Source organism: Monodon monoceros, unplaced genomic scaffold (genome assembly GCF_005190385.1).
Source record: "Monodon monoceros isolate NGI ecotype Baffin Bay Population unplaced genomic scaffold, NGI_Narwhal_1 Super_Scaffold_21, whole genome shotgun sequence".
Classification (NCBI taxonomy): domain Eukaryota; kingdom Metazoa; phylum Chordata; class Mammalia; order Artiodactyla; family Monodontidae; genus Monodon; species Monodon monoceros.
In genome coordinates this window covers 50,045,180-50,058,881 of record NW_021703778.1, presented here as the reverse complement: position 1 = coordinate 50,058,881, position 13,702 = coordinate 50,045,180, and the positions used below count along the sequence as shown (strand labels likewise).

The 13,702-nt window shown below is 33.4% G+C and overlaps 1 protein-coding gene across 4 annotated transcripts in view; it reads right to left on the bottom strand.

Annotated features, from left to right (window-relative positions):
* The window catches only part of MEF2A (myocyte enhancer factor 2A), a 173,111-nt gene that overhangs the window by 70,627 nt on the left and 88,782 nt on the right, over positions 1-13,702 (bottom strand). For all 4 annotated transcript variants that reach the window (XM_029239814.1, XM_029239812.1, XM_029239811.1 and 1 more), the window contains one exon: positions 6,230-6,433. In XM_029239814.1, coding sequence (XP_029095647.1) covers positions 6,230-6,433 — 204 coding nt within the window. The remainder of the gene's footprint in view (positions 1-6,229; positions 6,434-13,702) is intronic.

Here is a 13,702-nt window from a genome sequence, read left to right as displayed (position 1 = left end):
ATATATATATATATATATATATATATATATATATATATATATATATATCACCCTTTTCACCCATGAACTCCTGTTTATATATCAGCAACATCAGTCTCTGATGGAGAAAAACCTGACCTCAAGAAAATAAAAATCACACGCAGAGATGCATAGTTCCTTATAAAAAGCACATAAATGAAAACCAATAATTGTATGATAAATAATAATATTCAAATACATAGCAAAATGAAAAGAGTAAAACTGAAATTGTAAGAGCTACGGTGATTGCTGTGTGAGGTGATGGTGCAGGACATGTGGGAAGAGGAGGAGGGCCATGAGGATTTCGTGCCTCACCCTGTGAATCACCATCCTGCTGCTTCAGGCTCTGTTAGGAATAAAAGAGCAGGGCAGGGGGCTGGAGGTGGAGGAAAGCTTTGTCTTGTCTTCAGATGTTTCATTATTTTTTCCCTTTCCCTGCCGCTCCACTGCAGCCCTGTAAAACATTAGGCAAGCCTCTTAAACACTCCCTGTCTGTTCCATTCCTCATCTGTAACATGGGGAGAAAAAAACTGATTGGCTCAAAAAGGCTCTCTGAGGACATAATAATCCTGTCAGAAAATCTAAACATAATCATGCCTCCAAATTCTGTAACTAGATGATCTCAGGAGACAAAAGTCATTTCTTTCTTTTTTGCTCAGCTGAGGAACTGGAGTCCATCTCCCCACCCATCCCCACCAGACCCCCTAAATACACTCAAAGAAGCACGTATAACCCATAAAGAATTGAATCGAAAGGTCACCCATTAAAAATGTGTTCCCTAGTTTGCAATTCACACCAAATCAGCATACTACTTTGAATTGCTCTTTAGAAGGTCTTAAAAGTTACAATTTGTGCTTGCTCACTGCTTGAAATTATTTCAGAGGATAGTCTTAGGGATAAAAATATTTTAAAAGCTGGATAACCACTGCCAAGACATTGCATGCTAACTTGAAGCTTTTAGTCTCACTGCACTTGGGACAAGTTACTTCAAGTTAATACAAGATTGCTTAGGCCTCATCTCAAAAGTTTCTGATTCAGTAGGTCTGAGGTGGGGCCCAAGAACTTAGATTTCTAACAAGTGCTCTGGTGATCCTGATGCTGCTGCTCAAGGCACCACACTTTGAGAACTATTGATTTTAAATAATGTACTCCTGGCATGATCACTTTTACTACCAGCTGTTTTTATTTAGTAATTGATAGATGCATCTTATATTGATTCCCTATCTTCCTTTGAGATATTATTTCCAAATTCCTTTGTAATCTGAAAGCAGGGAAGAACTATTAAGACTCAAAAAAGCAGATTTTCTCTTCCTTTAGAACGCAAATTATCATCATCTTACTTCATTTATCACTGTGCCTCAATTTCCTCAACTACGAAGTGGGAATAATTAGAGGGATTCAATAATATAATAATATAAATAAAAGCCCTGGGAAGAGTACCAGGTCATAATAAGTACTTGATAAATGTTGTATATTATTCTTGTTGCAATTACTTCACTAATTTTCTGTTCATTATTGAGGAAAACTTATTCATGTTTACTATATGTTATACATTACTGGTACATGTATAAAATCTTATCTATTTATGGTGAAATGTCCCAGAGCCCCAATGGATTCGGTAAACTGGGGAACAAAGGGAGGGGGTAATGTTAAAGACCTAGGTTCTAATCCCAGTTTTCCCACTAAATTGCTACATGACTCTGGGCAAGTCAAACCCTAGTCTCAATTTCTGCTTCTGAAAAAGCTTACCTTGGATATGAAGATCAAATGAGATAATGCAAGTGAAAAAATAATAATAATTTAAGTACTGTAGTATTCCTGTGGTGAAGAAAATGCCTCTATTTGGGAACAGTTCACAAGATACTAATAAGAGATATAACTGGCCATGGCCCCTGTATTTACATCCTTAAATGACAGCACAATGATCTGAATCACCACACAAGCTATTTACTGAATGTCCAATGCCACCAAGTCACTATTTTAAATATATAATGCTATTTTAAATATATTACGAGCAGATATATTTAATATTTCAAATATTATTGCAAAGTGAAAGAAAAGTAGATACAAAAGTAATCTCAGGCATTTATTGTGTAGCAGCTGCTAACATCCTCACTTCATGCCTTTAGCATAATTTTTATTTTGATGCAGAACCCTTGTATTGGTTCTAGGCTTTTATTCAGTATAAATTCAAAGTGAATGAATAATGGCAACTAATTAGATTGGTGATTTTCATTTCTAGTTTCTAATACCCTAGGACATATCTAATGTTCTTATAAAATTGCATAATACTGTTTACAAGTTTTTAAATCAATTTACTGAAAAGAAGATTTGGGGGTTATAACATTTTCTTTGTACATTTCAATTAAATTACTACCTTTTGTAGGACCAAACAAAAATCAGCCACCTTTCTTTGTGTCAATGCTTACCAATATAAAAAGATACAATGTGTATCTTTGATGTTTCCTAATGAACTATAGGGAATGAAGTAGTAAAACTCATTTTTTGAAAGGAATATATTCCTGAAAAGCAGCACACAAACATTTTCAAATAAAATGTCATTTTAACTGCAGCAGTGATACTCCCCTTTCAAAGAAATCCAGTTATGAAGTCTCTTACAAAGTTTAGCCCAATGACAATCTCCTAATTTACCAATGTGTAAATTTCCATTTTCATGTATTTAGCTTTCTCAACACAGGAGATATATACATCCAAGACATTACAGACCTTGATTTAAAATACCTAAATGCAATTTAAAATATGTAAATGCTGTTGATTAAAAAAAAAACAAAGCTATACAGAAAAAATTCTTATCAACTATGATTAAAATGTTAAAACTGATTAAAATTTTAAGAGACTAGTTTTAAAATATAAATAATATGAAACAAGGAAAAGCAAAGATAGAAAACACTACTCTGTAGATGTGTTTCTAATACCTGCGGTTAAAAATACCTGTAGATCAATGTGAGCATCATGTATTCCTCTGTTTATCGTCACAATATTCAAATACCAACTACTTTTACTTTTACTATATTATATTTATTCTATAGTGCTCCCAGAAAACATATTAGATCTAATTCCACAGGCAAAAACATGTGCATCCTTATGCCATGGACTATGCAGATGTGGTTAACAATACAGGGCACCCATCCCTCTTCTCTCCACAGTACATCCCCAAAGGGCCTGTGTGTAGGATCCAGCAGAATAGAAAAATTGGTACATCTACAGAAGACTCCATTTTAATATATGTAAGATTATGTCAAAGAATATTTTAGTTCTGGGGGAAAGCAAAATCCTGCTAATTTTAAAGACTAACATATATGCAACAGGAAATGGGTGAATTCAGGTTAGAGGCCTTATGAAAGTTGTTCACAAAATTTTCAGTTAGTTTCACTGTTGGTCATATTGCATAAGGAAACACTCTAAAGTAGATCACTTATAGTTGTTCATGCCTCCATTTATTGTTGATGTACTCAGCGAATGAGTACATCATGAGATGGCTCAAGAGTCCGGAACCAATTTGTTAGAGGTTTAATATAAAATCTTCCACTGGTAAAAGTGTATCTCAATGTTTTACAGAACTGTAGGTAGGAGAAAAAAAAAAAGTCTCGTGGCTTGAATTAGAAATCTCTAAATAATATCACTTTGCAGAGTCCCTGGCATGCAGAAGTTCCTCAAATATTTTTGTCAAATGAACAAATGCACGTCAACAAGTTTTCTTCCAATTACTACAACGGTTTGAAAGGAAACTATATGTAAAAGGAAAAAATACTTAAAATGATATTCTAAAAATATCCTTAAATAAGATATTTGTAAAGCACTTAGAAAGTGGCCCATAGGAAGCTTTATACAAGCATTTGTCATTACTCTTAACCTGTTAATTTAGTTTGGTTCACGACAATCTTGGTAGCTGCATTAGCATAAAGTCATCACCACAACTGATAAAAAGAACTCAGGTATGTATGCACTACTAGTGAGGATGTAGTTGCATCACCTTTACATGTGGAATAAAGACCATCTTACAAGGGTAACCACTACTGTCTTATAATGAAGATTAACTCAGTAAGACATTAACATACAAGAAAGGTGAATTAAGCCTTATAATTTTATCCTACCACAACAAATTAAATCCCTTATAATCCAATGTTTTCTGTCTTGTATTTACATAATGTGTCTTATATTTATATAATTCAGAACTTCAAAAAGAGCTACTGGTAAGGTTCATGTTCATTTATATCTAAGAAATTCAATTAAAAAAATAAAACATCAAAATGGCAATTGATGGCAATTTGCTTCATACTAAAGCAAACTATAATATAGGAGAGTGCTAAAAAATGTTTGGGATTTACTCTCTTACACTTTGACTGCTGACCACAACAGAGATGAAGACTGAGGTAGTCTGAAAATTCTGTGAGGATTAAATCACACTATATTCTTCATATTCTCTAAGGAAGTAAACTTTAGGCTGTGCGAAGTACCCTCAACTTCCGGGGGCCAAGAACAACAACTGCTGCAATGAAAGAGCAGAGTAGTTAGGGTTAAGGAGGTGATTGCCTTCTATAATGAAACTAGCTTCAACATCTATTTGTTGACACTATTAAAGTCAACTCTATTTTTTTGTTTGACTTAAGGCAGTGGAGCTTTTGATAAGACACAGAGGTTTTTAAAATGTCATTTTAAACTAAACACCAGGGATACCTTCTATTTCAAGGAAAGCCCGTTACAAAGTCTCTTTATGAAGCTCACCCAAGCCAAGATCCCCTAATTTACAAAATTACGATTCAAAATGCATTATGATACATAACCGGGGGAGAGTCTACTAAGCAGTTTATATGGCACATAAGTGATAAGATATACCATAAAAGCTAAAAAATAACTTACAATTGATTAAAACACAACTGTGCTAAGGAGTTTGGCTAAAGATGTAACCATGTAGTTTAACTGAAGTGATCAACAAAAGCAAGATCAAAAGCTTCATAAACACTGGAGTGAGCCACTCAAATAAAATGGTGGGAAAATCAAGCAACAGAGGAATTGTAGCTCTAATTATACTACACTTTTACTTCTCATTTCAAACAATTAATTGCTAAAAATTAAGTATTTTTCTAATAAAAGTAGCAGAGTTTTTTTTTGCAGTAACAATCAATTACTGCCCAAAAAGGAATGGTTAAGGTAGAAAAATATAGGGGAAATTTAAAATGCATTTTCAGAACTATAACATAATCTGTGGAGGCAAATATATCAGATTCCTATACAATAAAGTATATTTCTCTATCTTAATTTCAATTTCTCAAATAAAATCTAAATTTGGACTTCTTCTTTTATGGCTAGTTTTGAATCATTTCCCATAATTTCAGTACTTTAAGCAAGGAAATCTCTAATTTATTGAAACAGTTTTCTAATATTACAAAACTAAGTAAACATTGTCTTTTCAAGCAGCGAAAAAAAAATCCATTTCGAACAAAAATAAAATAAAACCTCGAAGTATAAACAAAAAAGATAAAAGTAAATAAGAATGCTAATTTAAAATGTTATTAGAAATATACATAGAAAGTTATCTTTTATAAGATTTTTGCAACAGAAAATAGTTGAATGGGAAAGTATATTGGTTCTCCTTTTTGAAGGTTTTGTCTTAAAACACTTTCTGAATAGACTGAAATCATTCTATAAAACTCCTTATTTTCACTTAATTAGGTTGGTAGAACTATGAGAGATACCAAAGGGTAACAGATTAAAAAAAATAATGAGGCAATCCTCCCCCCACAACCAAAGCACTATTAACAAAATAGAAATAATATTTACATCATTCCCTTCCATTTCATTAGTGTTTAAAGTTGTGGGTAGTCACTGAGGTAACGAAATAATTAAGACATGTTAAAACTATAACTTCATACTGTCTAAAGTGATAGTTTCTTATAATATTAATTTAAAAAGTCATACAAAATAAGTAATCATAGATGAAATGTTAGATTATACTGATGTATATAGTATAACAGCCTAGTTTATTTTTTCTCAATGATTAGGATATGCTTATAACATAAATGGGTCATCATATATAGCAATAATTAGACCCTTCTAAGAAACAATTCAGAGAAAAGCTATATCTATAACCGATTTATATTTTGAATATAAAAAGCAACCTGACAGTTAAAGTTATTAAATCAAGATTTAATTATTATCTACAATTCAGGCATTACTAGATATATGTTACCTCAACAATATCCGAGTTGGTTCTGCTTTCATGAGGTTCATTATATTCTGTATACTTGAGAAGAACTTTGTCCATATCAGTGCTGGCATACTGAAACAGTTTGTTAGAGCTGTTGAAAATGATGAGTGCTATTTCACAGTCACAGAGCACACTAAGTTCATAGGCTTTCTTCATTAATCCAAACTTTCTCTTTGTAAAAGTGACCTAGACAATCCAAAAAAAAAAAGTATATTTTTATTACAAGCTATTAGTAGTACTTGAATACAGGCTACCTGAAGATGAGTTCTCTTTTAACACTGAGTCTGATTTCAAAGCTGAAAAAGGTTCCTAGCTTCATACTCCACATGAGTCTTCTTCCCCAATTTGCCAAAGGCCTACAATCCTACATATATTCTGTACCTCCAAGGGCTCTAATAGAGCAGTCTCCTGAGGAGGCTTCCTTTATCCTTGGTTGCCACTCTGCTGCAGTGGGCAAAGAACCAGAGAAGGAAACAGTTGATCAGTGGCCCCTTATCATCCAGCTTAAAAATGGCATTAGAAAACCAAGTCCCACCTCAAGTAATCCATTCATTACTCAGACTTTAATCCCTAAACAACAAAGTACATCCACTAATCTCATTTATACTTCTCCTCCTTCCCAAGCTCTTCTACTGCACCCACTGAAATTCAGTCTAGATCAGCAAATTCCCCAATGTCCTCAAATTCTTCTTTGAATATTTCTTTCTCTAACTGAAACATGTCACCTGAAGCCCTCTCAAATAGAGACTAATTAGTTTGTTTTTAAATACTACATCTCCTGTACTCAAGGGTCTGGAAGGTATGTCCTTTTTGCTCCCCATTCTCTCCTCAATTTTCCTTTCTTCTTCTCTAAAAACCCCAGATATCCTGAAGCTCAAGCCATGAAATTTACACCACCCCAAAACTCTTTGTGGTGACCCTTGGTCACTCTCCCTCTCCCTCATGCACTGATAAGTATCACATAACTACTTCTCATTCTAATCCTGCTCTTATCTCTGGTGACTTCAGCATCTGTGTAAAAAATTAGTGCAAATACCTTAGCCTCTCAGTTCCTTTATCTCCCAACCTCCAAAATGATCAACCACCACCACATGTCAAGCACTCCTACTGCCATACCTTAACTCTGCCATAAACAATAATCACATCACCTCCAAAATCTCAATTTCATGCATTCCACTTTGCCTTCTATGCAACTCTCCTATTTTGTATTATCTCTCCAGAAATTCTTTAACCTTCATCAAGTCCTCCAATCCATTTACCTCACCACTTTGTTACTATCTACATATTCTCATGCCCTTTCTTCTCTCTTTAGATTCCATGGTCCATCATTATTTTTCACTTCTACTCTTTTCTCATTAAGATACTTGCTTAGCACAGCCCCAACCAAGTATTGACCCCCCATACATTTACCCAGTTATCCTTTTATCTTTATGCAAGTAGCTGACAATTACTGGAAATGTTAAGTGTGCGTGCACACTCACACCCACATCCCCCTTGTGTTTCTAAACTGATGACCATAAATCTCAACTAACACTTAACATTGCCTGACATTATAACTTGGCTTATTTGTCCCATTATCCCATTCTCCAGGTCAGATACTTCCTACCTTCTCTCCCTCAAATCAACTCTCCACTGATAACCTTGCCTCAAACCATTGAGAAAACAGAAATCAGCAGCAACTATCTCACTTCCCATCACCAAATCTATCAATTCAATTGTTTCATCTGTACTTTTCCACACTCTCCCTTCTCTGCTGTCATTATTGACATCTCTGTTCCTATTCCTTTCCATATGCTACACTCTCTTCCTTCATCATGGTTTCCCTCCTATCAAAGACCACAAGCTTAGAAACATGCTGTAGCATCTCCTTTGACTCCACGCTGCCCCTTCAGTTACCACCCCTTCTCTTCACCCCTCTTTCTGCTCTACTTCAGAGTAAAAATGTTTGAAAGAAACGTCTATAGTTGGTGGCTCTAACTTCTCATCACCTATCTCTCCTCAACCTTACTGCAATCAGACATCCAGTCCCCAGATTCCACTAAGACTTGTCAATATCATTACAGTGACCTTCAATTTATGTGATTAAAGTCAATAGTCATTTTTTTTCTTACCTTACTATACATCTCGTTTGACAAAGCTGACCATATTCTCACTCTTCAAACATTTTCTTTTCCAGTTGTTTATGGCACAACACTGTCCTGGTGTTCCTCCTACTTCAGTGACTGCTTCCTCTCAGCTTTTAGAGCTATATCCTCTTCCTCTGCTCAGCCTCTACCCACTGAAGTGCCTGTGAGCTTTAGACTTGGGCTCCCTTCTCCTCTTTACCCCCACAGTCCTTGCTAGGTAATTGCAGCCAGCCTCATGATTTTAAAAGCAACAAATATGCTCTTTCCACAGTCTTCTCCATTTCAGCAAACGGAATCGTCATCCATTCAAACAAAACCAAATAATATCTAAGAGTTATCCTTGATCCCTCTTATCACAATAATCTACCCTACCAATCCTTCAGCAAATTGTTTTAGCTCCACCTCTAAAACATATCCCAAATCTATCCACTTCTATCCACACCACTATATCGCCCTAGGTTAAGTTACATAATCTCTCATGTGTATTATTTATATAATCACCTTATTTTTTTTTTTTTATTTTTTTTTATTTTTTTTATTTTTTTTAATTTTTTTTACATCTTTATATCCTTACAATATAAATACACAAATATATGACTTTATATGAATGCATCTATGGAATATAATGCGTTTTGCTTGCCTCCCTATTTTCCCTTGCACCAACATAAACCTCTTAACACACATTTTCAACTTAGTATTTTTCATTCCACACTTTTGTATAAGACCATATAATCATATACACATTTAGATGTATACACATACGAGAGATCTTGTCAGCATTTTACAAAACTGGGACTCTTGTCAGTTTTATTTTGTTTTACTCATTTAACTACACCTTGTGGATATGTCTCTAAGTCAAATGGTATAGTTCTAAGGTACTCTTTTGAATAATTTCATAATTTTTTCATATAAATGTTACTACTCTTTTGCTAGGTGCAAAATAAAAATCTCGTTTCTGTAATATGAATTTTCCTAACTAGCAGTGATTAAACATCTCTTTTTTATATTTGTTGCCATTTGAGATTTGCTTGTTCTAAGCTGCCCATATTTTGATCATTTTCTTATTTTATAAATTGTTTATTACTTGTCTGAGAGCTCCTTGTACAGGTATATTAACCATGTTTTATACTTTTCCAAATTTCTCAATTATATATTACCTTTGTTTACATATCTGTCATTTAAAAGTTTTAAATTTTTATAAACTGATTGTATTACTGTTCTTCAAAATCTTGGCAGTTATTATACCACTGTAAGAATATAGTGAATATAAGAATACCACTATTAAAACATACTATTTTAAAACAATGAAATCAAAATCATTTATATTTTGAGATGCACCCAGATATACTTGCTGCATTAAAAATTTGAATTCAGCAAAGGTGCAGTTAGAAAACGTTTTACCTTACTCCTAGTAACTGGAGAAAATGACAATCAGCAAAGGAAAGCATTTATTGCAAGAATAATTCCTACTCTAGTCAAAGACTTTCAAAATAAGTGAGATATGAACAAGACATGAGACAGGCAATACTGCTTCAGAATATCTAATAAGCATGCCTGAAGAAAATTCTCTAAAACAAAAACTTAAGTTCACTAACAGTAAAATTAGGACAAACCCTGTTGTCCTTTCCAAAAATACTTATACAAAATATTTCTCTGAAGTTATCTATTAGAAGGAGTTGAAGCATGGAGTTAGTGGAGGAGACCTAGCTTATAACAACCTCCTCTCCTCCATTCCTCCAGCTTACTCCAACTAGAGTAAGACCAAAAAGAGTTTTTTCAGCAACTAGAAAGATTTGCACAAAATACACTTACGTTTCAACAGTGAAGCCAAAGACGTAACAGTGAAAACTACAATCTTAATATTTTACTTTCAAGCTTCATAAATTAAATCTTTTTATTTTATCTATAAGTGCTCAAGTCTATTTTTAAACACTCTGGTTTATTGCTAACAATTTATAACAATAGTAATATAAAATTAACTTTGTATTCTTATAAATTTGTCATCCTTTTATATTTTGAAATAATTTCAAACATACAGAGAAGTTTCAAAAAGTAGTACAAGGGAGGAGATATGGGGATACATGTATATGTAGAGCCGATTCACTTTGTTATAAAGCAGTAACTAACACACCATTGTAAAGCAAACTCTAATAAAGGTGTTTAAAAAAAAAATAGTACAAAACTTTCAAATATCCTTCTACCAAATTACCTGTTAACATTTTACCACATTTTCATTCTCTAAACACACATAAGTTTTTCTCTGAACCCTCTGGACTAAGCTGCAGGTTATAAGGTCCTTTTGCCCCTAAATACTGTCTTAAAAACAAGGACAAATATAATTATCAAAATAAAAAACCGACATGGAGATACAGCACTATTATCTAATATATAAACCTTATTCAAATTTCTCAATTTTCCCACTAATTTCCTTCATAGGGGAAAAAAAATGGTTTGCTTTTTTTTCTCCTTCTAGCACAGAATCCAATCCAGGATCATATGCTGCATTTAACTGCATCCTGTTTAATTTGAAACACTTTCTCAGTCTTCGTTTTTCAGGACCTTGGCCCTTTTGCAGAATACAGGTCATTTACATTGTGGTATGTATCTCAATTTGGCTTTGTCTTGTTTCTTTCTGATTATATTCAGATTGTACATTTTGAACAGGAATAGTTTAGAAGCAATGTGTCCTCAATACATCCCATGAAAATCCACATATCTATTTACCCCCTAAATAGTATTGTTAGCTTGATTAAGGTAGTGTCTGCCAGTTTTTCCCCCCCAGCAAAGCTACTATTTTCCCCCTATAATTAGTAAGTATATTGTGAAGATCTCTATGAAAATATTCTGTTTTCTCATCAAACTTTAACAAACTGATTTTTGCATCCACTGATGAATACTGCCTGAAAAATTATTACCATGATGGTTGTCAAATGGGAATTTTCTAATTCCATTACATTTTCTATCTACATTTACTAACTGGCATTTTACTGTGAGAGTTTTCCTTTCTCTTCATTCATTCATTCATTTATGTCAGCAACAACTCATGGATTCTTATTTTATTCTATGGGTTATAATTCATTCGTATCTTTACTCATTCTGATGTTCAAATTGTCTTTTATTTCAGCAGTGAGAGATCCTCTATGTCGGCTTCCTGTGTCCATTTGACATGCTCCCAGTATTCTTTGAACTTCCTGGCACAGTCAAATGCTCCAGGCTCTTCCTGTTCTTTCCCTGCCCCAGTCCTAGAATCAGCCATTTCACCAGGAAGCTCTGATTCCTTTGGTAGAGAACTGTATTTAGAAACTAAGATATGGAGGCTAAGTTACTCGGGTGTCACTGTTTCTAGGCCCTCTCAACAGACAGAACTAGGAAATATGTATATGTACACACATACACAAACACACTTCAATATCTGTTTCTATTTTTATCAAAATATATTAAAATCCATGGTACTTCCAATTCTAATTCTACGTCATAGGGTTTACCACAGGCTTCTCCCTTTCCATAGCTCTAACTCCCTTCTCTGACAGTAAGAAACCCAGCTCCCATTATCCACAATACACTTATTTGCTCATTCTTAGATTACACTTTAAGTAGTTTTCAAATTGCTAAGCCACACTATGAAAAACAAACCTACCATCTAGAAACAAAAGACAGTTCTTTTATCGATACTCTGAAGGACTGGGTCAAGAGATAAATGCATACAAATTTTGGTAAGATATCGTCAAATACCGTCCCCTCAAATTGCTATATCAATCTGTATTCCCATCTGCAATGCACAGGACTGCCTACTTCTTCACAGCCTTACTATGCTTTCATTAATAACAGTATTTAGGGCTATGAATTTTCTTCTGATTCCTACATTAAATATATTCCATAAATATGGATGTGTACTATTTTCTTATTTTTAGAAATTATGTTATTTTAGTTATATATTTCCCTTTTTACCCAGAAGTTGTTAGACTGGCATCAAACTTTTCAAAAAAGAAATTCTTATGTAGAATTAGCTTTCAAAAAAACCATTAAACAAAATTAATTTCCGGTTTTCTACATGGTAATCGGCATATGTTTGTAATATTCTCCTTTATTGAATTTACTGGTGTTTCTTTGGTTAGGTAATATATGATCAATTTTGGTGAATGCTCTTCGTACCCTTATATACTCTATTTTCTAAGTGTAGTGTTCAACATATCACTTAAAGTCAATATTGATTATGCTGTTTAGATCTGGTTTACCATCAATTATTTTTTGTCCATTTGATCTATTTCATACTAAGACTACTATGTTTAAGTATCTTATTACTAGTTTGTTTCCATTTATGTTTCTTTGTATCTCTTTCAGTTTCTGCTTGATAAAGGTAGTATTTAGTATACCATTATTCCTAATTCTTACATCTTCAAGGTGAATTACAGCTTTCAGCACTGAAAAGTATCTTTCTTTGCCCCATTTAATGCTTTTCTGTCTACAATCCTACATCACCTAATATCAGGATTATAACCTGTTTTCTCATTGTTTTCATTTGTCTGGTATACCTTTTCCCATACTTTTACTTTTAGTCTTTCTGATTATTCCATTTTAGGTGTGTCTCTTTTTGCCTATATTTGGAGCTTGTGAACTAAACTGGAAATGTTTTTCCTTTTAATAAACAGTCCTATTCACATTTATTGATATGACTGATAATGCTTAGAGATTTCACTGTCATTTTAATACTTTAATAAATATTTAATGCTTATACATATTGTGTATATTTCCTCTCTCTAAATGAGGTGTTTTCTTTGCTCCTTTATTTTAAAAAAATTTAACAAAGATTAGCATTTTTGTTCTAGTGGTTACCTTTGTAGTTACAGCTTTTAAAAATGCCCTTGGTCTCCTGTTTTCATGTTTAATCTTTCACTATTTGATGTGTCAAATCTTAATGATATTCTTTAACTCCCACCTATTGCCTAAACAATAACCAGTGTGCTTATTCTACTTTCCTCTTTCCCTCTCCTTTCTTACCATGTCTCAGTTGCCTTATTTCTATTTTATCACAATAAAGTAACATATAATAAATAATATGTAACACATTATTCTTCCACCCCTGCCCCCACTGTTGCTTTAGGCTAAAACCTATAATTAAGTATATTAAATGTTGATCATGTATTTTTTTGTTTATTTCCTCAGACATCTCTCAGTTGTATGAAGCTTATCCTCTACTAGACTGTACACTAACAGCTCATAAGTACAGAATTCCCTGAGCTCTAGTATGTTTAAAATTTGCTTTTATTATCTTTGTATTTGAATACAGCTTGACTGCAAATGAAATCTCTGCTTCAGACTTTTTTCCCTG